Genomic DNA, 23,237 nt, shown 5'->3' with positions numbered 1-23,237 from the left:
ATATTTTCTAGTGTTTGACTATATCATGGAAAATTAGTTGGAAAATAAATTATTAATATTTTTTTCAAGTTTATTAAAATAACAATGAACAAATCTTACAAATTAAAAAGTTGAACGAGAGTAAAATTGAAAAAAAAAAACATAATTTCATAAATTATCTCAAAAAAAATAAATAATAATCAAAATAATAGATATCAAATCTAACATATGAAAAAGTTGAGAGATAATGAAATAAAAAAAATATAATTTTATAAATTATTTTAAATAAAATAAATAATAATAAAACAAATAAAGATCAAATTTGATATATAAAAAATTTCAATTAAAAAAATGATAAGAGAAAAGCAAGTAACAATCATAAAAATGAGAATCAAAGTTGATATAAAAATTAAATTAAATCAAATTCTAAGGGATGAAATTGAAAAAAAAAGATTCAAAACAAAATATATAACAATCAAAAGTTTAAGAATCAAATTTGATATAATCAGCAAATAACATGACATTTCTAAATTTTTCACAACTTCTGGAAAGTGTTTTCCGTCCAAAATAAAAGAAAAATAGTTTCCTAGAAACCAAACTAATTTTTCATTTGACTAGAAAGTGTTTTTCGTTGACCAACTTTTCTAATGACAAACAAACACAAGAAGATTTTGAAAGTGGTTTTCAGAAAATCATTTTTTGTGAAACAAACGAGGTCTAGAGCTCTGATTATAACACTTTCAGTGTCATCAGAAAAATCTTAACGAGATGAATATATAAATAGTGAATACCTTGAAATGCCATTAATTAAGGCTAGAGGGGGTCTCACGCGCTGCCTAAAAATGGCGAGTAACTCATTTGTTGGCCATCAAGTCCAAACAACTAACATTCTAGCCATTCGAGCCATACCTGAATGTTTAGAAACCTGATATTTTGGGCCTAAACTCGATCCTGACCCACCTTGATTCATCCAATTTTGTCTCAACAAGCATCTTTAATCGCGCACACATACTTTCTATTCACACAATTTCTTTTATACACAATACTTCTTCAATGCATTCCATGCATTACTTTTCTAGCCAATTGTTATTTCCTGATATTAGACCTAAAGAACATCTTCATCAATGACATGTATAACACAATCACTCTTGATTTTCTAAGAAAATATTGCCACCAATAACCAGCATGGCTCAACACTTAACGATTTAATTTTCTTAAAAAATATTTTTTTTCATAAAATAATTTCAAGAATTAAGTTTATAAATACCTAAATCACATGTAAGATCACGCAGGACTAGGACTCTGTACTCAGACTCCATGCATAGACCTAGATTTCCCATCACTCCCAGTAGCTTCGTTTTATTTTTTTTATATTTATTTATTTATTTAAGTATCGAAATGCCTTCTATACCCATAAAAAAAACTTGTTTTTTTAGTAACAAATTGGGCAACAATAAAAATCTATATTCAAAATCAGTTATCATCCAAAAACACAACCATAAAAAAGTCATATCGTTTGAAACTTTTTCGTGATCTAATCAGATCTTTAACAACGAAGATGTAGAAAACAGCTCAGATTATTCGGAGTGATGTGAGATAGAAATTCCATCTCTCTTGTGACAGTGACAGTGAGAGAGAGGGAGAGGGAGAGGGAGATGGAGAGGGAGGATGATTGAAACAGAGCATATATGCACGCAAACTTAGGAGATTGCAGAGTCCGAGAAGGGAAGGCTGAAAGTGATCACAGCGGCAATGTTATCACTGCGACGAGTCCACCATGTCCTTCCCGGAATGCTGCAGTCATATTTTCACCGCATGGCCATGAAGCAGAGAGGATGACATGCTGATTAATTAAGATTTGGGGGGGGGGTATTTTCTGCTTGATCGTGGGTGTTTAAAGCGCATGATCGATATAAAAAATAAAATTCTCATAAATTATCTAATTTTAACATGGATATGTCTACCATCTTCGACCAAGACAGAGATGTGTATGTGATCTCTGTTCAAACCGTAGGTAGGCGTTGATGACAACTTCAAATTAACTCCTTTTATCCGAATTAAAAATAACCTTTGCAATAATGATCATGAAAATGCCATGAAACCACCTGATCAATTTCGCTGCATTTCTCCTTGACACTCTATTTAATTTTTTATGCAAAAATCAGCCCCGCATTAAGAATATATCATTTTAAAACTATAACAATAGACTCTATTCTCTAGCTAAGTTAAAAAAACTATAATAATAATCACTTTTATTATTGTGTTGACCTGGATTAAACCATATTAACTCTCCGACCCATGAAAAGACCTTGTTTTATTTTAACTTTTAAGTTATATTTTAAAATTTTGATAATAATTATTTTTATTTTTATACTCGATTTAATTTAAATTGACTATCTTGTCTCGAGCTTTATTATATATTAGCTGCTGAGTTAAATTTTTAAATTATAATAATAATTATTTATGGTTTACGGTGGGGGTTCATATTTTACAACAATGACAAACAAGAATACTAGACACTATTTGGGAACGCGGTGCAAACTGTGTTCCCAAAAAATTCAAATTTTTTTTTTACTAAAATTTAATATGTTTTATATATTTTAGATCATTTTGATGTGCTGATGTTAAAAATAATTTTTTTAAAATAAAAAAACATCATTAATATATATTTTAACATAAAAAATTATTTAAACCACATTGCGAAACCAGTTCTTAGATTTTGGTTCATTACATGTAAAGTACACCTTTGCACATGGAATCCATAAAAGGTGTACATTGGGGAGTGTGTGGTTTGTCTTTTAATAATTCCTTCCTAGAAAGAATCTCATCACTTGGCACCCAATTCTTTTTTCCGTACAAGCTTGGCACCGGATTCCATTACAATTATCTGTTTCTTCTTTCGACGTGGATGTTGCCAAGCCCTTTTATGTTTTTTTTTTTTTTTTTTGTCTTTTTAATCTTTTGTTTACTGAAGTTGTTAAAAATTTGTTCATCCGTCGTTCTCTGTCTTTTTAGTCCTTGCTACTCTGTAACAATCACGTGCAGCTTCCCACTTTTTTTTTTTTTTAATTGTTGTCTGGTGGAATCGTTTCAGTTTCAACTGTTGAATTGAGATTTTAAAAAAAAAACATCTTTAGTTCTGATTTTAAAAGTATTTAAAATAATAAAATACGAAGAAAGATATATAACGCGAGTGTGCAACAAGAATATTAAAGCTTAAGATCCCGAATGTGATTATGGTTATTTTTTTAAATATTTTTTGTATTGAAATATATTAAAATAATATTTTTTTATTTTTTAAAAATTATTTTTAAGATCAGCACATTAAAATAATTCAAAACATAAAAAAATTGAATTTTTTAGAAATGCGGTTTGTACTATGTTCCCAAACAGTACTTTAACCGTTCTATTAGAAAAAAAAATATTTTTTTTAAAGATAAATCGTGTGCATCAAATTAATTGATGGAATGATAATTTTTTTGTGTGTTTACTAATATAATTGAAAATATATATTTTAAAAATAATATTTATATTAGAAAAATATAAAATTCATGTTTTTAATTTTTTTTTAATCATTGATAAATCTATATCTAATAGACTTAAAAAATCCTCAAAAAAAAAAAAAAATACATTCCTTGAGTTGAGCCAAAATAAAATACCAATTATTTTAGGCTTAGCTCAATGAAAAAGCCTAGTCTCATGAGTACAACTACATTTTAGATTTTATTCTCCATGCACTTTTAAATGTATAAAATTTTTATAAGAACTTATTATATTTTTATCGACATTAATATTATGTAAGGAATAATATATAAAAATTATTTAAAAACTCAATATATTTTTATTAATATTAAATACATATATCATGTATATTTTTTCTTTTTAATACGTTTGTTAAAAATATTTTTCATTAATATTAATATATATATCAATAATATTTTTTCTATTTAATACTATCAAGTCAACATCATACTTTAACTTCTAATCTTCTAAAAAAAAAAAATCCATATCCTATAAATAGATAATATGTTAATTATGGATTTTCACATATATTTATGAAATTGATTTTGAGACGGACTTATATAATATAACTTCACTTATTTAGTTATTTCTAAAAAAAAATAACGCTTCCTAGTTCCTAAAATTACAATTACTGACTCACTGCTCTATTTAAAAAAAAATAAAAAAATTCCGCGAGAATGAAATGAAAAGAAAAATATATTTCAACCTTCTGTTTCACCACAAGGTAGGAACACACAGTGGCATAAGGAAAGAGACGCACCCAATCTCCAAAAGAAAACGCAGTTGAAAAGTATTTATGAATGTCTTCATTACCCAGTTTTGTCAAATCTGATTTTTGAGTTTTACAGAGCTTCTCTTCCCAATTTCATCCGCGATGTCTTTTCTTCTTTCTTCATGGTAGGTTTTTATATCCCCGCTATCCGTTCTCTCTCTTCTCTCTCCCTCAACCGCTCTCTTTACAACTTTCCTTCTTTTGTTTCTCATCAATCTTATTGTTCATTATTATCCACTTGAAAAGGTCGAGATTCCTTTTTCTTTGTTATGTTTAGTTTTATGGATTTGATAGGGTATATTTCATGTTAGAAAACCCATTTTCTGTTTTCTTGAATGATGCTCATTTCGTTGCTCAATTTTGAAACTTTGTGCTTATGTTTTGCCATTATTTAGCTGCGTTGATGAGTCTGTTTCGTCTTGATTTTGTCTTGCTTTGATTACCTACTTGATAAATCATAGAGATCCCAACTTTTTTTTAATGAAGTTAGAACCTTATGTTAAGTGCAGAAACTGAGGAACACAGCAGCAAATAAGCAACAACCTTCTATTGCAATGGGAGAATACAATGGTGTTGCATATGTGGATATTAATGAAGGACCTTCTTCACCTAAATTGGACAACTTTAAGAAAGTTTCAGTTTTGCACCTCATTTTTCTCATCTTCTATGAGGTTTCCGGTGGACCTTTTGGAGTGGAGGATAGTGTTCAGGCAGCTGGTCCGCTCCTTTCACTTCTTGGGTTCTTGGTATTCCCATTAATATGGAGTGTTCCCGAGGCATTGATTACAGCCGAGATGGGTACCATGTTTCCAGAAAATGGAGGTTATGTTGTTTGGGTTTCAACTGCTTTGGGTCCTTACTGGGGTTTCCAGCAAGGATGGATGAAGTGGCTGAGCGGCGTGATTGATAATGCTCTGTACCCAGTTCTTTTTCTTGACTATTTGAAGTCGGGAATCCCAGCTTTGGCTGGTGGTTTACCAAGAGTTGCAGCTGCTCTGGCGTTGACATTTCTCCTCACTTACATGAATTACAGGGGTTTAGCTATTGTGGGATCGGTTGCAGTTCTTCTGGGTATCTTTTCGATCCTTCCTTTTGTCGTTATGGGGCTAGTGGCGATTCCGAAGCTGGAGCCTTCAAGATGGTTTGTGATGAATTTGCATGATGTGGATTGGAATTTGTATTTGAACACTCTGTTTTGGAATTTAAACTATTGGGACTCAATAAGTACTCTTGCTGGAGAGGTGGATAACCCGAAGAAAAATCTACCTAAAGCTCTCTTTTATGCTTTGATCTTGGTTGTTCTTAGTTATTTCTTCCCCCTTTTGGTTGGCACTGGTGCTATCCCACTCAACCGTGATTTGTGGACTGATGGGTATTTCTCAGATATTGCTAAAATTCTTGGGGGTGTTTGGTTGAGATGGTGGATCCAAGGGGCTGCAGCAATGTCAAATATGGGAATGTTCGTGGCTGAAATGAGCAGCGACTCTTTCCAGCTTTTGGGGATGGCAGAGCGAGGAATGCTTCCAGAGTTCTTTGCCAAGCGGTCTCGGCACGGCACACCTTTGATTGGGATTTTATTTTCTGCATCTGGTGTTATTTTGTTATCATGGCTAAGCTTTCAGGAGATCATAGCTGCAGAGAATTTTTTATATTGCTTTGGAATGATATTGGAATTTATAGCATTTGTACTGTTAAGGATAAAATGTCCTGTTGCTTCACGGCCTTACAAGATTCCTGTGGGAACAGTTGGAGCCATTCTTATGTGTATTCCTCCAACCATACTGATTTGTGTTGTGCTAGCTCTTTCAACAGTCAAAGTGATGATTGTGAGTCTGTTTGCGGTGGCAATTGGCCTTGTGATGCAGCCCTGTCTCAAATATGCCGAGAAAAAGAGGTGGATGAAGTTTTCTGTCAGTGGTGAACTCCCAGACCTTCATGAAGGTAATCAGGAGAGAGTTGATTTCTTAGAAGACTAGTCAATAATATTTGACACATGCCAGCACAAAACCATCATGCTGCAGCTCAGAAAGATAGTCATGAAACAAGCAAGTGGTAGCTTGTGTCTATCTATATATGCTTTGGCTTTTTGAAATGCTTAGGAATACATGCCCCGATACCTGTTTATCATCCTTGTTTAAAGCATGGAAGATGAAAATGATGGTTGAAAAAAGCAAGAAGAAGCGAAGATGGGGAAGGAAATGGTGCAGATCATGTTTTTCAGTATGTTGTAAAACTGTCTTAGAAAATTAGCAATAGAGTTTGAATTTGTTTTACAGCATCTGTTTGATTTAGGACTTTTGATAATGTTTGAACGGTTTGGCAAACAGCATTAGACAAGCATTCTTGTTCAGGTTCTACATGTAAATTCTAAAGTGGCGTAGAGTCCCCTCTGTTTCTATGCAAGTTAATCGAGGAGAGAATATCCAGATCCTTTTTAACTGTTGCATAAGTCCTTTCCTTTTTTCTTGATCACGTTATCACTTGATTGAATAAATTAGAAGTGTTCCATAATAATCTTGCATGTTGGTAATAATGTTTCTTGATATGTGCTTGTGATTGTTTATGATTCTATTAAAGACCGACAATGTTGGTTATCCGAGTTTGTTCGGATGTTGTTTTGGGTCTGTTAAGGCTGCTCTAAAATTGCATAGGAAGAGAAGAAGAAGCTAGTTGACAGCCGTCGTGAATTTGGATTCTTTAATTTTTTTTCAAGGGAACAATTTTTTGTTATCTTTAAGGTTTTGGCTCCAGGGGTTTTAATGGTAATTTGCATGATTTTCAACACTCCCTATTTAGTTGACCAATAAAACAAAATATATGAAGGAATGACAAAATTGTCCTATTCAGTGAAGAAATTTGGATATTTAATTATCTTTTCTTGATTTTAAAATGTCCTCCATTCTTAAATTTTCTAAGCAACCAAACGAAGGTGGTTGCTTGCAGCTAGTTTCTGTCATGAAAATACAGAAACTTTTTTTCATCCCGAAGATATGTTTTATTTTTTAATTTTTTATTCCAAAACCATGTTGTTTTAGATTTTTTTTTTTAAAAAAAACAATAAATTCATGCCTGCTTATCTTATAAGTTGACCTATTTAATTCGTGATTTGAACATTTAATCACGCAATAGTACAAGCCGATCTCTTAACCATGCAAATTATTTTATTTTTAAATGTCACTATTTTAATTTATAATGATTTGTGAGAAAGTAAATTTACATTCAAATCACTACCCCTTTTACTCTCTTTTTTTTTAATAATAATAACTTGTTAAGATAAATATAAAAATCACTTTTAAATCTATCAACAGAAAGAGAAGTAGATTTGCAAAGTAAATCGGATAAATATAAAATTATGTGCAAAATACTAATTACTACCATTTGTTTTTCTATCAAACTAAAAATCATAAAAAAAAAAATACAAAAATAAACTGGAAGAGTAAAAATTCCTAATGTCCATAATCATTGTCCTCTCAACAAAAAAATTCTCGTGAGAGTCAAGAGTCCTACTATGGAGTTTCTTAAGGATTCAACGCCGAACATAAAGGTTCCTTTTACAAGTCCATTAGTACCAAACAAGCCTTCTTCAAAGCCATTTTCACCACCTCAAATCCCCATTTTACACACCCCACCAACACCACCACCACCTTTGGCCACCATTACTTCACCACCACTACCACCACCAACAAAGACTGATTTTATTGATGATTATTTCAAGAAGCTTCCACCTGGATATAGGTTTTGCCCTTTTGATAATGAAGTGGTGGTGCATTACTTGGCGAAGGCTATGTTTGCTAAGGAACAAGATGGTCGATGTTACACTCTATGAACACAATCCTGAGTATCTTGCAGGTTCTTTTATAGGAAACCCTTTCCTTTTCTCTTGATCACGTAATAATCTTGCATGTTGGTAATAATGTTTCTTGATATGTGCTTGTGATTGTTTATGATTCTATTAAAGACTGACAATGTTGGTTATCTGAGTTTGTTCAACTGTATTTTTGGGTCTGTTTAGGCTGCTCTAAAATTGCATAGGAAGAGAAGAAGAAGCTAGTTGACAGCATTAATGAATTTGAATTCTTTAATTTTTTTCAAAATAATTGAAAATCCTAGTTCTGTTATTGGCTTTTTCGAAGAATTCAATTTGAAGAACAAGTTGAAGGGAACAATTTTTTGTTATCTTTAAGATTTTGGCTCCAGGGGTTTTAATGGTGATTTGCATGATTTTCAATACTCTCTATTTAGTTGACCAATAAAACAAAATATATGGAGGAATGACAAAATTGTCCTATTTAGTGAAGAAATATTGGATATTTAATTATCTTTTCTTGACTTGAGAATGTCCTCCATTCTTAAATTTTCTAAGCAACCAAACGAAGGTGGTTGCTTGCAACTAGTTTTTGTCATGAAAATACAGAAACTTTTTTTAATTTTTTACTTTATTGTTTCATTTATCACTCCTTCGAAGAAAAAGCTTTGAACAAACTTTGCTGTTTATATTAATACTATGGATCAATAGAGAAATTAATACAAGCGCTATGGAGACGAGGAAATGTACTTTTTCACACCAAAGAACAGAAAGTACAGGAATGGAAGTAGACCTAATCGAGCCGCTGACGGTGGATACTGGAAAGCCACTGGAAAAGATAAGACAGTCAAATACAGGGGCACTCCAGTTGGAAAGAGGAAGACACTGGAGTTCTATACTGGAAAGGCTCTACAGGGTGAAAAAACCGACTGGAAAATGCATGAGTTTACAGTGAATGATCCAGCTCCTATTCATCAAGTCAGAAATACTAGAGATTACATGAGGGTACTTGGATATGCATTCCTCCATTTGTTGTTGACACAGTATAATGTTTAAATTTCTGTTAATTTGATTGACTACTCAAGTGTTTTCCTTTCCTTTTTGTTTGTTTTTGGTGCAGCTGGATGACTGGGTTTTATGCCAGATTTACAAGAAATCAAAGAAGCCTAAAGATGTCAGAAATCGACAAAGAGACGAGGAAAATTCAACACTAACTGCTATGGATAATGTTGATTACGTAAATAACCATGATGAAGATAGGACTGATCTGCCTGTTATGGATGCTGGCTATGTTGGGGAGATGGATAATGTTGGTGCTGATGCTGTTTTCACCCATGACTATAGCCAACAACAGATTGCTTCAAGTGAATTCCCTGCTGATTTTAACCTCCATGCTGCTTCATATAGCGGCATGTTTCCCAGTTTGGCCGAGACATGTGGAGATCCTGCCTCAGTATTTTCCAATTCTGACAACCTGTCAACCCTGGATGATCTTTTGAATCCTGCAAACTTTCATTGGAACATTGATGATCCATTTTTTGACCTCCATACTAGCGTGCCAAATAATATTCCAGGAAATCCTGTTCCTGCTCCCGGCAACATCGCAAATCCTGCTTCTCCTTGCAACCTTCCCGCAGCTAATCATGTTCCTTCTTCGCGCTATCTTCCTTCGGCATATCTTGCTCCTCCTGGCCACCAAATCCTGCAACCAGTCAGTCAACTTCAGCAGCAGATGTTGTGCCAAAAAACAGCCTGCTCTAACGAATAGGCTGGAATTGAGAGTTTGATTCGAATAGAGTTCTAGAATGGTTGCCATCCGCCTTTTGATATAGCGAACGCTTGTATCATTAATTACTTAAAAAGAACTTAAAAAGGTTTGTTGTTTCCACTGTAGCTCCCACATTGCACTGTTCACTATAACATTGCAATTTTTTTTTTTCATTTTGATCCTTTTAGAAATTTTTATTTTGGTATTAATCTCAAGATATTCATTTCGTCACTGATTTTTTTTTTTAATTTCTTATGTTCATGTAATTTAAAGCTTGATAATTCATTTTAATTCGTGTGATACATCTTATTTTCAATGTCCAAAATGTCATATAAAAATAACAGGGACAAGATTTAATTCATCAACAATGAAGGATATTGGCACTAACTCCCAATCAATATGAACTCAAAGGAATAATTTATTCCTTTTGTCAATTTAACTATTTTTTTCTTTAATTTTTGGAGGAAGAAAAAAATAAAGAAGATGGAGGAGGAGGAGGAGGAGGTAAAAGAACTATTCAATTAATTCTTATATGCTACAAGGACTAAGGATTTAGTCTTAATAAATACAGGGACTGGTAATTAGCTCAAACCCAATCGATGGCGTAAGAAAATAAAAGCTCTACCGATGCCCGAATACAGATGCTTCAGCCCAACTGAGAGCCCGACCCAACAAAAGCTAATCAACCTGTCAATATGTATTATGCACTATCTCACCATTTTCTGCTACATGAATCAGAAAGAAAGAGACTCGGAGAATAAAATGGGTAGAAACAGAGGAGGAGGAGGAGGAGGAGGAGACACGGAGCTTCACGCTGCGGCGAGGTCCGGTGACATGAAAGCGGTTGAGTCAATTGTCAGCTCAAACCCTTTGGCTATTAACTCTAGAGATAAGCACTCTAGAACCCCGTATCCTCCTCCCTTTTCCTTGTTCGTTTTCTTAATCCTTTATTTAGTATTTTAATCATCATTTTTTTCCCTAGTATTTCGGGCTTAACATGATCCAGTTAATAGCATATTCAAGATTTTGCTAGCTTTTAGAGTACGCTTACTTTGATTGGATACTTCTTGTACTTAATTGGTTGAATAAAACATGGGTTTCTTTCATACTCATATTTCTTTGTACTAGATAGGTGCGAAGTCAAAAAAGATTTGTGGGTTTTCGTTGTGTTTTGCTATGGATAATTTAATGCTAATCTGTTGTGATGTTTTCAACTTCCATTTTCAATTTGTAAAGTGGTAGATTATCATCCAAACTTCTTTCAGTAAATTTCTCTGAACTAATTACTTATCGAGAAGCATAGGCCTTCTGAATAGACAAGGCAAGTTTTTTTTTTTGGGTTTATTTGATGATGACTTGACAATCTTGCTTGAACTAGAGCTGATTCCCCATTACTGAGACAAGAGATGTGAGCCAGACAATCTTTTTTGTTGTCCAATTATCCTCGGAATTCAGAAAGGACTCGAAGAGTAAATGAAATTTTCTGTCTTTTGTATGTCCGTGTCTGGCTTCATTTCTATTTAGCTTGTTTGTTTTGCTGTCTATTAAAATTTCTAGGTAGCATGAGGAATAAGTAGATACGAAGCATTTATAGACGAGAAAATACTGGAATGAAAGTAGATGGATTGACTGGAGTGAAGTCCAATGTGTGCTCTCCATCCATCTGCAGGCTTGTGTGCCTTATCTTGCATAATTGAAATTTATAGTTCAAGGAAAGGTGTCTTGAAATTAACAATTCGAGCTTTTACTACAAATAAAGATGTTTGCTAATGTCCTATCTAATCGTGAACCATTTAAACTTGTGTCGTGAAATGAAATAAGAGAATAATCATGTCAGACATTATTTGTGTAGTTTTTCGTCTTTAGTTTTATATGTTCTTCATTTTCTTCTTTTCTTTCATGAATATGCTGGCTCTGGTGTTTCATGCTAATTTCTATTCAGAACTCCAAAAGATACTGAAATTGCTGGGTTTTAGAATTTTTCTTCCTTGACACTGTACCCTCGTTTCATAGATTGCATTTAGCAGCATGGTCAGGGCAGGCAGAGGTGGTGAGTTATCTCTGTAAGCACAAGGCTGATGTTGGTGCTGCTGCCATGGATGACATGGGAGCAATTCACTTTGCCGCCCAAAAGGGCCATTCAGAAGTTGTCCGAACTCTGCTTTCATCTGGGGCCTCCATCAAAGCGTCCACCAGAAAGGGCCTTACTCCACTTCACTATGCTGTTCAAGGGTCCCATCTGGAGCTAGTCAAGTATTTGGTAAGGAAAGGAGCAAGCCTTAATGTCAGGACAAAAGCAGGAATGACTCCTCTTGATCTGGCAACCAATGAAGAAATCCACGTGTTTCTGGAAGAAAGCGAAAGGACACCTAAGAAAGGAACCTTGGACGGAAAAGACAAACCTGAAGCATCTGAACCAAAGACATCGTTGCAGGATAAATCAGAGAATTCTGGTGGTGAAGCTAATGCTGGAGAGCATGAAGAACAGGAGAATAGAAATGTAAAGAGGAAGGGCGAAGAAGATGATGCTAAGGAAACTTCATCGGAACCGAAAAGAGCCAGAGTAGCACTTAATCATCTTCTGAGTGCAGATGACACTCAGGAAGAAAATCTGTAAGGATAGTATAGAAGATAGTGGGCTAACTAACCTCTTAATCAACACTCCGGCATCAATGTTGTCTTGACTCTTGAGAGTATATCTTTGGTATGGCTTTAAGTCGATTAACTCGTTGTTTTTACTTTTTTTTTTTAATGCTTTTTTTTTAATTTTATTTTTTAATATTTTATTCATCAGAAATTAGATTTTATGATTTGTTTTAGTTTGTTTTCTATGAAGTTATTTAAGTTTTATAACCTGAGTTATATTTTTTTTCAATTTTATTTTTTAACATTTTATTTATTGAGAATTAAGTTTCATGATTTGTTTTGATTTATTGTATATGAGATTATCTAGATCTTATGACTCGAATTACAAGTTTGACGAAGTAATTTAAGTTGATTCGAGTAGATTTTTAAATTGATTTTTTTTTAATTTTACCTTTTAATATTAGATTAATTGAGAATTGTGTATTATAATTTATTCGATTTGTTTTCCATGAAGTCATCTCAATCTCATGACTCAGATTGCGGGTTTGGTTGGTTAACCCGAGTTGACTAAAATCAATTTTTAGTTTGTTTTCTATAAGGTTATTCTGATTTTATGATTCAGATCACGAGTTTAGTGTGTTAACCCGAGTTGAATCTGGTTGTTTTTTGTATTCTTTTTTAATTGAATTTTTTTAAAAATTTAATTATTCAATATCGGGTTGATTAAGAATTTGGTTTCATAATTTAATTCAATTTAATTTTTATAGGATTATTCCGATCTAATGATATGAGTCATAAATTTAACAGTTTAACTCGGGTTGACTTAAATTATTTTTTTCTAGTTCTATTTTTAATTGATTTTTTTACTTTTATTTTTTAATATTAAATTAATAAATAACTAAGTTTTATAATTTATTTTGATTTGTATATTAGCTGCCTGAATATTTTTAATGTTAAAAAAAATTGATAACTTACTAAAATATAATCATACTCTATCTCGTAAGTTACTATTGTAATATTTAGGGTATTTAAAATCTAACTTTCATGTATACAAATCATTAATTCTTTCTAGGGTTAAGCAAATCATCAATTTTGAATCCGTGAGAATTTGTTTTTCACTAATGTTAATTCAAATTAGAAAAGATAATATGAAAAAGAAGTCTGCTTATTATTTTAACTAACATTAACTGAAAATCTAAAACATTGTGAATGTTTTCTGTGTTTTTTTTCTTTTTTACCCTTCTTTTTACACACATAAAAGGAGCTTGCAATTAAGGGTATTATTGACTTTTCAAAAGGATAAATTTGTCATTTTCAAATTTATAGAGGCAAAGAGGTTTTTTGCTTTTTTTTAACAGTAAGATTACTAAAATAACTTTTATGACAAATAAAAATGAATTTTTATGATAAATTTAGGATATTTGAAGATTTTAAAGAGATAAGAAAAGGATTTTAGTTGAAGAGAATAATTATATGTTTCTAAGCATTTTCGCTCTTTCAAACAATAATTATCAAGCGTTTAAGAAGCAGGGGATTTTTAATAATTTCTTAAAATAATTGAAGAAAAAGAAAAAGAAAAGAGAAAGCAAAGCATGAAACGACAGCATTTAAAACATCAACTCGAGAAAAAGGAAAAAACAAATGTACAGGGAAAAATACAGACAGAGGTCTCTCCAGTATCTACCCTTTGCTTAACTATCCCAGCAATCCCTCCCTCACCCCCTCACAGTCTCACCCAAAACTTGAGCCATGGATTTGCTCTCGCTCTCTTCCTCCACAGCAACCCCGCTCTTTTCCTCTCTAAAACCCACTCTCTCTCCCCACCACAACCTAAAACCACCTGCTTCACCTTTCCCCTTCCTTTTCAAACCCCTAACACCATCTTCTCCAAAACTTTCACCTCTCAAAACCTCCCTTAAATCCTCCCTAACCTTAACCCCAATTCCCCAACTGGCCTCCCCTCAAACACCGGCCACCTCCATGAGAGGGGCCGAGACGGACGCTATGGGCCTCTTGTTGAGGGAAAGGATTGTGTTTCTAGGGAACAATATAGATGATTTCGTGGCTGATGCTATTATTAGTCAGCTGTTGCTTCTTGATGCCCAGGATCCTACTAAAGATATCCGTCTCTTCGTTAACTGTCCTGGTGGTTCTCTTAGGTAATCCTAAACAATATCCATTTTTCATTTTCTTATTTTGAGCTCAAAGTTTGAATCTTTTTTACTGCTCTTTTTTTTATAGGAAAGATGGATACTTAGATTTTTTATCTTGTTTATTAAAGCAGTGTGTGGTTGGTTCAAGTGATTGAATTGAAGTGGGATTAGTGAAACGCATGGGGTTTTAATCCTATTCCAGGGGAAAAAAATGGTATTGAAATTCTTTGGAATGGTTATTTGTTGTAGAATGCATCCAAGTGAGTCTAGTTTATATAATTAAACAGTCATTAGTTATGATTCGAGGCTTCACATTTGCAAGAGAACTGATTATAGATTGATGGTTAGTTTCATCTTGATATTGTGGGAACGGGAAAATAAACAACATATAAAAGTGAACAAGAGCCATAAATTTGAGAAGTGTGTTTGTAGATGATAGATCCACTTGGGTGATCTAGGGCAAAGAAAATCTATTTCCTTTTTTACCATTTTGTTTTTTTTGTTCACTTGCTGATCAGCTTTTAATGATATTATGCACAGTGCTTCAATGGCTATCTATGACGTGGTGCAGCTTGTGAGGGCTGATGTTTCCACAATTGCCCTTGGCATTTCAGCTTCAACAGCTTCTATAATTCTTGGAGGTGGAACGAAAGGCAAACGTTTTGCAATGCCCAACACACGGATAATGATTCATCAACCTCTTGGAGGAGCTAGTGGGCAAGCAATAGATGTGGAAATTCAAGCACGAGAAATTATGCATAACAAGAATAATATAATTAGAATTGTTTCAGGTTTCACTAGTCGCACGGTTGAGCAAGTGCAAAAAGATATGGATAGAGATCGTTACATGTCTCCAATTGAAGCAGTTGAATATGGAATAATTGATGGAGTTATTGATAGAGATAGCATCATTCCTTTGGCTCCAGTGCCAGAAAGAGTGACACCGACCCTGAATTATGAGGACATGCGTAAAGATCCAATGAAATTCTTGAATCCTGATGTCCCTGATGATGAGATATACTAGCCCAGAGCATCCTTTACAGGTATCTTACTCTTAATGTGTTCCTTGCAATGTTCATGAAGCTTTAAGAATTACATGCCCAAACTGGGTTTCTCTGAGAACAGATGTAGGAAATGGTTACATGTATGTCTTTGTAAAATGTTTTCTCATTTTAGATAAAACAATGCCTTCTTAAAATGTAAATGGCTGGTTTGACATGGGTTCTCAGTATATTTCCAAGAAATAAAATAGATTTTTAGAGTGCAATACCTAATTCATTCTCGTTATGAATTGGAGAGGAAACAGCTCAGTGAAAGCCAGGAATGGATCAAAAGAATCAGGTTTGCTAAAAAGAAACTAGGCAGTTCCCTTCCATATTGTGTTGTGTAACCTTCATTATAGACTTGCCCAGATATTTTGCAGGCTAAACCCTATTTTACTTGAGAAAGAATGTGGAATCATTGTTATAAAAAACATACAAATTCTTTTGGTGCTGCAGCATCGAGCGCCTTCTTTTCCTTCACTCTTGAATGAGAATTAAAGGAATCATAGTGTCTTACAGAATTTGTAGCTAGTCTGATAGAAGCAGCTAATTATAATACAAATGGTAAGAACCAAATTGCTATAATGCTCTAAACCCATGGATTTGATCAAGTAGGCACTTGGAAATTGACTGCTTACAAAGTAAACCAGTGCAGTTACAATTTTGATCTCCAATAAGTCCACTCAACTCAATTAAATCTCAATCCCAAACTAGTTGGGGCTGACTAAGTGGTTACTTTTTTTTTTCAATTTCTTTTATGCTTGTCATTCTCTTTAGGGCAGTTTGGATATTGTCATGAAAAGGATGCTTGTTGTTTTATGTTGTCAAGCCCAGCTAGTTTGTCATTCTGCTTGGAAAGTACAATGCCGGAGCTTGGCACCTGGCAGTAAGGGATGGGTTCTAGATTCTCAACACCTTTGGTCATTTAGTAATCCCATTGCTTAGACTGGACATTGTTATTTTTAACTACTTTAATATTAGTTACAGTGCAGTGGGAAGAGTTAACAGATTTTTCTGTGTTTTTATATTTCTGCGTGCTGGATGATAAGATTGATGCAAGAGGGCAAACTTGCACCATCACTGAAACATGAGATGGTTTATGGTCCCTCCCTTTGTTTCTTAGTGGAAAAAAAGAGAGAGTAAATAATGATAAACAAAAAGAATACTAAAAACTCGAGTTACTTCCTTGCCTATTGTTGACTGGCTGTAGTCATTTTGAATTGTTTAAGGCCTCCTTGTCGTTGAAATACTTGTGTATAATAATGTAAAGCTTGACAACATTTTCAATCCTCTTCGTCACTCATAAAAACTATAGGATAAAAGCTTAGTGCTATGATGTAGTTTTTTATGTTGGTGTGCATGATGATCAATGAAACTTCTAAACATGAATCAGATTTTTTCCTTTTGAAATTCTCTTAGCCAGGTACACATCACGGTTTGGAGTTGACGGATTGTCCATGCGTTTGAATGGTCACCTGCGGGAGTTGAAACAGTTTTTCTTGCTTTGCTGACCAGCCGGACCACATCAAATTCAGTGGATTGATAAGCTGTTTCCATATCTTGTTTGTTACTTTAATAAATTCTCCATTAAAAGAGAATTATTTGATTATCGTCCTCATTTTGTACCTCACTTATGAATACTATTGCAACTGATTGAGCTTTAAAATGTTGGCACTGATTTGATATGATTCAGTCAGGGAAAGGGCGAGTGACTCAAATCCTAATACTCAAAAAGTGAAAAGCGTACCATCATTCCACTCTTACTGTGATCGTTCATTTAGTGCCAGTTGCATGTATAAAGGGTAGTGGATCTTTTGGGGTTGAATACAGGATTTTGATGGCACTTTATGCCGATGCAAACTTTATGCTAGGATCCTTTAACACCAACTCCCAAGAGTTTGAGGTTCCAACCCATCCCCTATCCCAATTGAGAAAAGAAAAGTGATTTCCACAGTAGTCCTAGTGAGCTTTGCTTCTGCCGGTGAGACCAATCTGATCTAATTTGGTGGGGTGGACGGAACGGTATTCTAAATTCTAATTCGATGAACTGAGCAGATGAATGCATAATCGCTGAGCATTGCTGCCCTCTTTGTGTTTAGTCTCTTCGCATTTCTTTGCTTGACATTCCACCATAGGGGAAAACAGCAAAGTGACCGAGAGAAGACTCGAATAAGTCACATTATGTTTTTATTCTTGAAACGTTAAAAGCACGTCTATTACGTCCTTGAGACACAACACGGCTTCTTCCGTTTTGGAAAGAATCGTTATATGCTTTTCCTATTTCCTTTCTCCATGGATTCTATACATTTCTTTCCTTGCCCGCTCCCTTTCCTTAAACCAAGGGTGGGGAAAAAAATGCTTAATTGCTTGAGCAATATTAAATTGGCAAATTTAACACCATTTCTATCCACACAAAAAGTAGAACAAAGAGCAATAATCAACAAAACATGGCCCCAGAACCAGTCATGGAAGTTAAAATTCCTCCTAGAGATGATCTAGCTGAAATTACAAGGTCAACGAGGGATCTTCCTCCGGCTCACTACACATTTAAGATCGAAAACTTCTCCCTACTTGCAAATGCAAAGATAGACAACTTCGAATCAGGTGACTTCGAAGTTGGCAGCTACAAATGGTATGTGGGCTTAACTTCAGTTCCATGCATGGTTGGCCTCAAATGGTGTCTTTCTCTTCCTCTGCATTTACCATGTTTCCTTTCTTTCCATGATTAAGATTTTTGAACTGCAGGAGATTACGTCTCTATCCTAACGGAAACAAGAAAAACAATGGGGATGGACACATATCTCTATATTTGGCATTTTCCAATTCAAATGCACTCCCTTTTGGCTGGGAGGTCAACGTGAACTTCAGATTGTTTGTTTATAACCAAATCCAAGACAAATACTTGACTATCCAATGTAAGCTAGCACACAACTTGATCAAATGGTCCTCTGAGACAGGGCTTAACCATTGTTTTTATTCAATTATTCTTGCACACATTAAGGACTTGAAACGTTTGTTGATCAGATGCTAAAGGAAGGGTAAGACGCTTTCATGGAATGAAAACAGAATTGGGTTTTGACCAATTAATCCCTCTGACTATTTTCAATGACGAGTCAAAGGGATATCTAATTGATGATCGTTGCATATTTGGAGCTGAGATTTTTGTTATTAAACCTACTGGTAAAGGTGAATGCTTGACCTTGGTTAACCAACCTGTCAGCGACACTTTTACCTGGAAAATTCAGAACTTTTCAGCACTGGATCAAGAATCTTACAAGTCCCAAGTTTTTTCTTTTGGAGGGTACAAATGGTACGTAAGATTAAATGAAATGCTATATTTATTGGTATGTGTGTATTAATTTGTTTTCAACGTAGGGCTTTGCTGGTTTATCCGAAAGGGAATTCAACAGAGAAAGGAAAAAGCTTGTCTATCTACTTAAAAATGGAGGATTTTGAAACTCTTCCATGTGGACGAACAACGTATGCTGAATACATGCTGCGTGTGAAAGACCAACTTTTCGGAAAACATATCGAAAAAAAAGGTCAATTCACAACTTCTGCTTAGATTGTTAGAAAAGAAAAGAAAAATTGTTCTGTCAAGTTTTATTTTTACTGATAAATGGTTTAATCGATGTGCTGCAGCCTATTCCCATTTTTCTTATTCAATCAAGGACTGGGGTCACCTAAACTTTATGTCTCTCGATGACGTCAACGCCCTTCCAAAGGGATTTCTAGTTAATGATACTTTGGCTGTTGAGGTACAAATTCATGTGATAACGGTGGTCAAGGAATTCTCCTGAAGTTGCTCGTACGATCATGTGTGCCAATACTCCTAAAATTTGATATTCAGAAACTATTGTAAGTCAAGAATTCGATGGCAAAAAGGCTGCCTTGTCTTTGAATTGGGAGTGTTGATTGTCCATATTCTTTAAGCTGTTCTAATTCTTAATGTTGTTCCCTGCATATTTCTCAACAACTTTTATATCCTATAACTAAGAGTGTGTGTTTATTTTTGCTTCTGTTTTTATATTTGCTTTGAAGTACAACCTTCTATAACCAAAAAAAAAAAAAAACACAAGAGCAAAGAGGAAAACCAGTAAATTTATATTTTTATAATCTTGCCCACAAACTAAAAATAAACACATTAACAAAAACAAACTCGAATTAATTCAACGATATCCTGAAAGACCGATAAAAATATAAGTTAACTTATAAAAAAACTTTAAGATGAAATATTTTTAAACAATGAGAAAATGACATATGACCTCAATCATGAATTTAATAGCTCTGCAAGATGCTACAGATTTGTTATTATTAAGGACCTGAAACCTGTTTTGATGAACTTGAAATTTGGTTGGGGTACAAAAAAGACGCTGCTAAATTAAGCTTCATCATGTCTGGCAGTATTTTGTATACAATCACAATATGAGTATGTTACTTTTCTGCCTGCATGCTTACTCGATTGACCGAGTATCTTACTAGCAGGAATTTACATCCTGGCACCATCTAATTATGCCTTTATGGCACCTTTTTTTTGTTTTGTTTTTGGAAGTTTAGACCTGTCAACAGTAAAATATATATAGGAAATATAATTAATCGCTAGCTTTGTAAGAAGTGATGCTTTGCAATGTTGAGTTGTCTACTTATCTCCAACTTCTATGTCCTGATAGCTGGAAATGATAAAGGAGGCGTATTAGCTCATTAGGAAGCTAACGTGACAGGTATTTTAATCTTGAGGACAAGGTAAATCTAAGCAAGAATTCTTGCTTTCCTCTTGTGATTGTTCATTAAAGGAGTTGAATATTCCAAGCTTCTTATTTTGTGGACACTTGCACGCATTTCAAGATTTTGTCACTGTGTGTACAGAGTTTTCCAAGAGCTCTCACGAAATCTTTTCAATAATTATTAACAACCAATTGCACATGATTTATCCCCGGATGCTGATTAAATTCTTTTTTGGCGTTCCGCCCCCTCTTGATCTGGGATATTTCCTGGGTTGATTGGCAGTCATGATGCTGATTCTTCAACGATGGAGCTTCAAGTACAAGGGAGAATTCTGCCTGAAACATTAGAACACTGGCCTGCCAACCTGCACATTGTACCAAATGCCTGAGATATTGAGATTCATGCATTAAAAAAACAGAACAAACACATTACTAGCTAATTATTAACAGGATTACTTGCAGTTTAGGTTACAAATGTCACTCTAAACCATGCACTGTTCAGTATGTCATAACCTAGCTGTCCCGAGTCTTTCAACTTAAAAACAATAGATTGCCGGCTTCTCGAACCCAGAGTTATTGACTCAATTCATTCATTTCTATAGTCACTCTGTCGGTAGATCCTCATATTCTGTCGAATTATTCTGGTTTGTGGGTTTGGTAGCTGCTAAACATTGCATCATCAAAATTTAACAAAACACGAAAGATGCTGAACTGTCCTGAAGCAGTTGTTGCTGGCAGTAGTTCGCACAGATTATCATTGGCCTGTGGTTTGCTTTCTATACATTCTATTTCTAATTAACGGCTATGATCTTGATTCTGACTGATTTGATCAACGAGTCTTCGTTTAGTAATAATCGCCCGGTCAAAGATGCAAAATGATGCCATTCTTTTGGGGGAGTATTAAGTATTTGCTAATGAATTTTTTAGATTACCTATTTAGCATTATTAACTAATGAATTAGTACAAGACTAATGTTCGCTTAGGTAATTGCTTGCGTGTGCCGCCTTGTTTCCGTCCTAGGCAAGTGCCTTAAACATCCTGAAAATATTAATCTAAGTAAAAGAATCTAATGTCAATTCAAGTAATTCTTGTTTAGTTTAACGGTTAGAGAATTACATGAAAGGTATTAACCAAGAATTCTTGATTACGGCACTATGGAGCACATAAAATTTGAATTAGATGAAGATTTGTTGTTATTCATTATCAATCTTTTATCTTTAAGATTTCATAATTTGTGTAAATAGAATAATTATAATCAGTCTTGTAGAATTTTAGCACCACCACCTTAATTAGCTACAATCCTAAATAAGTTCCACGAAACATATAAAATATAACTCAAAATCTATCTTTAATATAACCTAACCTAAGCTTTAGAGTGAAAAAAAAAAAAACAGAGAAAAAATAGAATATGAACTTAAGGAAAACAATCTTGAAAAAATTGAGGTGAAGAAAAGTCTAAAAATATGTGTTAAACACTCTTCATTCAGCCTCCTTTTATATCGGATATCGGAATCAAAATTGATATAGAATTAATTCTGGTAATTAATTCATGTCATCTATCAACCTTAATTGTTTGCTATAAAACAAAATTAACTTGATTATTTTTCGCTTGAAAATATGAATTTTTGTTTTTTTTTTTTAATTGTTCATCTTAAAAAAACTATATAGACTGTTTATTCATAAGTTAGACAAATAACAAATGGGCTAGTAAATAATAATTCTTTATAAACTTAAAAAATATTTTATAGTAAATTCAAACCCAAACTTCAGCCTTGGACCTCGGTTCAGCGGAGCAAGTTTGGCTTAAAACCCCATTTAATCTAAGATTTCTTCTCTTTTAAAGCTATGGTGTCTTAACATCTTAATTTTAACTTTTTAACTTCTCACTATAAAAGCTTCAAAAAAATCTTGTAATCTTTCAAAGTAGGATTGAGGGTTCTTCAATTTACAAAATATGACAATTAAGGATTCTTTGAAATTAAATTTTCATGTACCAAGGGTTGTGATAATTTTTTTAATCCATGTGTACGAGATAGTCATTATAAAAAACAAAACTACAACACGCGAGAAGAGTATTGTGCATATACCTTGATTTATTATAGATTGTAATAGTGAATTTACAATTTTGCCCTTTAAAAAAATCACAAAAAATATCTTCAAGGGGTATAATGGTCTTTTCACTTGGTTCATTTATCATTCTAAAATTGTTTCGGGGCATCTTGATCTTTTCATAAGTTTTTTTTATAGTAAAATCACTTTATTGCCCTTAAAAGTTAAAAAAAAAAACAACTAACTTTGGTCTAGGGGCTTTTTTGATATTTCACATTTTTTACTACAATGTAATGACTTTTTTATCCTTGGAATTAAATTTTCAAAAGCTTGATTGCAAGGGCTCATTCATCATTTCACAATGGTTTTTTCACCATAATTTTTTGGTTCCAGAGGCAATGTGGTATTTTTATAAAAAATAAATTAAAAAGTTGTTAATGCTTTAGTTGCACGTGTTCGTTGCTCCATTGTCTTCAGACAGCGCGTGCAACTAACTCCGGTGGTCAAAATTATTATTTTGTTGTGTCATTTGATTTGTCTCAGCGTTCTATTTCTTTCTATGCATTGTGTAGCCAATAAACAGACCTTCAGTGCGGCACCGACAAACTTTTCTTCCTTTTATTCCTTATTTTCTCTTTCCTCCTAAGAATATATTTCCCTCCAAATTTGTAGATTAGCCCTTCAAGTGTGTTTTCTTTTCATTTCGTCTCTCTTTTTTTACTCCTATTTGTTTTATTTTAATTAATTTCTAATTTTTTTTTCAATTTCATTCTCCTTCAATTTCTTAGTCTGTCAGATTTTTATTACTATTTTTTTTTTGCTTATGGTAAGTTTTT

At 33.7% G+C, this 23,237-nt stretch overlaps 5 protein-coding genes across 10 annotated transcripts; all 5 read left to right on the top strand.

Moving 5' to 3' along the window:
- Positions 1-4,183: 4,183 nt before the first annotated feature.
- Positions 4,184-6,711, top strand: LOC7491909 (probable polyamine transporter At1g31830). 3 transcript variants are annotated; one of them, XM_002304348.4, is made up of 2 exons: positions 4,184-4,398; positions 4,783-6,711. In XM_002304348.4, the coding sequence occupies exons 1-2, from the start codon at positions 4,396-4,398 to the stop codon at positions 6,247-6,249; spliced, it is 1,470 nt and encodes a 489-aa protein (XP_002304384.2). In that variant the 5' UTR covers positions 4,184-4,395; the 3' UTR covers positions 6,250-6,711. The 3 variants fall into 3 exon arrangements, with proteins under 3 accessions (XP_002304384.2, XP_024452165.1, XP_024452166.1); XM_024596397.2 differs by having other exon boundaries at positions 4,209-4,398; positions 4,778-6,711; XM_024596398.2 differs by lacking the exon at positions 4,184-4,398 and adding an exon at positions 4,417-4,519.
- A 1,607-nt stretch (positions 6,712-8,318) lies between these two features.
- Positions 8,319-9,959, top strand: LOC7491908 (NAC domain-containing protein 2). Its single transcript, XM_002304347.4, has 2 exons — positions 8,319-9,083; positions 9,199-9,959. Exons 1-2 carry the CDS (start codon positions 8,823-8,825, stop codon positions 9,844-9,846), a joined length of 909 nt encoding a protein of 302 aa, XP_002304383.3. The 5' UTR covers positions 8,319-8,822; the 3' UTR covers positions 9,847-9,959.
- Positions 9,960-10,466: 507 nt separating this feature from the next.
- On the top strand, positions 10,467-12,571 carry LOC7491907 (uncharacterized). The gene is made up of 2 exons (XM_002304346.4): positions 10,467-10,754; positions 11,860-12,571. The coding sequence occupies exons 1-2, from the start codon at positions 10,474-10,476 to the stop codon at positions 12,461-12,463; spliced, it is 885 nt and encodes a 294-aa protein (XP_002304382.2). The 5' UTR covers positions 10,467-10,473; the 3' UTR covers positions 12,464-12,571.
- Positions 12,572-13,449: 878 nt separating this feature from the next.
- Positions 13,450-17,313, top strand: LOC7491906 (ATP-dependent Clp protease proteolytic subunit 4, chloroplastic). Of its 4 annotated transcripts, none has more exons than XM_006385650.3 (3): positions 13,450-14,591; positions 15,126-15,628; positions 17,052-17,313. In XM_006385650.3, the coding sequence occupies exons 1-2, from the start codon at positions 14,182-14,184 to the stop codon at positions 15,607-15,609; spliced, it is 894 nt and encodes a 297-aa protein (XP_006385712.1). In that variant the 5' UTR covers positions 13,450-14,181; the 3' UTR covers positions 15,610-15,628; positions 17,052-17,313. The 4 variants fall into 4 exon arrangements, with proteins under 4 accessions (XP_006385712.1, XP_024452755.1, XP_052307289.1 ...); XM_024596987.2 differs by having other exon boundaries at positions 14,051-14,591; positions 17,022-17,313; XM_052451329.1 differs by having other exon boundaries at positions 14,051-14,591; positions 15,126-15,632; positions 17,056-17,313.
- Positions 17,314-17,956: 643 nt separating this feature from the next.
- LOC7491905 (ubiquitin C-terminal hydrolase 12) lies at positions 17,957-19,644 on the top strand. Its single transcript, XM_002304344.4, has 5 exons — positions 17,957-18,260; positions 18,374-18,543; positions 18,653-18,938; positions 19,004-19,170; positions 19,271-19,644. The coding sequence occupies exons 1-5, from the start codon at positions 18,076-18,078 to the stop codon at positions 19,426-19,428; spliced, it is 966 nt and encodes a 321-aa protein (XP_002304380.1). The 5' UTR covers positions 17,957-18,075; the 3' UTR covers positions 19,429-19,644.
- Positions 19,645-23,237: the final 3,593 nt, after the last annotated feature.

Source organism: Populus trichocarpa, chromosome 3 (genome assembly GCF_000002775.5).
Source record: "Populus trichocarpa isolate Nisqually-1 chromosome 3, P.trichocarpa_v4.1, whole genome shotgun sequence".
Taxonomy (NCBI): Eukaryota; Viridiplantae; Streptophyta; class Magnoliopsida; order Malpighiales; family Salicaceae; genus Populus; species Populus trichocarpa.
This window is presented reverse-complemented; position numbering and strand designations above follow the sequence as displayed.

Bases quoted from the DNA above. Each gene is read 5' to 3' on its own strand.
- LOC7491908 (XM_002304347.4), top strand. From the start codon at position 8,823: ATGTACTTTTTCACACCAAAGAACAGAAAGTACAGGAATGGAAGTAGA. The intron at 9,084-9,198 runs GTACTTGGATAT...TTTTTGGTGCAG, and splicing joins ATACTAGAGATTACATGAGG to CTGGATGACTGGGTTTTATG.
- LOC7491905 (XM_002304344.4), top strand. From the start codon at position 18,076: ATGGCCCCAGAACCAGTCATGGAAGTTAAAATTCCTCCTAGAGATGAT. The intron at 18,261-18,373 runs GTATGTGGGCTT...TTTGAACTGCAG, and splicing joins GAAGTTGGCAGCTACAAATG to GAGATTACGTCTCTATCCTA. The intron at 19,171-19,270 runs GTCAATTCACAA...GATGTGCTGCAG, and splicing joins AAAACATATCGAAAAAAAAG to CCTATTCCCATTTTTCTTAT.
- LOC7491907 (XM_002304346.4), top strand. From the start codon at position 10,474: ATGCCCGAATACAGATGCTTCAGCCCAACTGAGAGCCCGACCCAACAA. The intron at 10,755-11,859 runs GTATCCTCCTCC...CTCGTTTCATAG, and splicing joins GATAAGCACTCTAGAACCCC to ATTGCATTTAGCAGCATGGT.
- LOC7491906 (XM_006385650.3), top strand. From the start codon at position 14,182: ATGGATTTGCTCTCGCTCTCTTCCTCCACAGCAACCCCGCTCTTTTCC. The intron at 14,592-15,125 runs GTAATCCTAAAC...TATTATGCACAG, and splicing joins TGTCCTGGTGGTTCTCTTAG to TGCTTCAATGGCTATCTATG.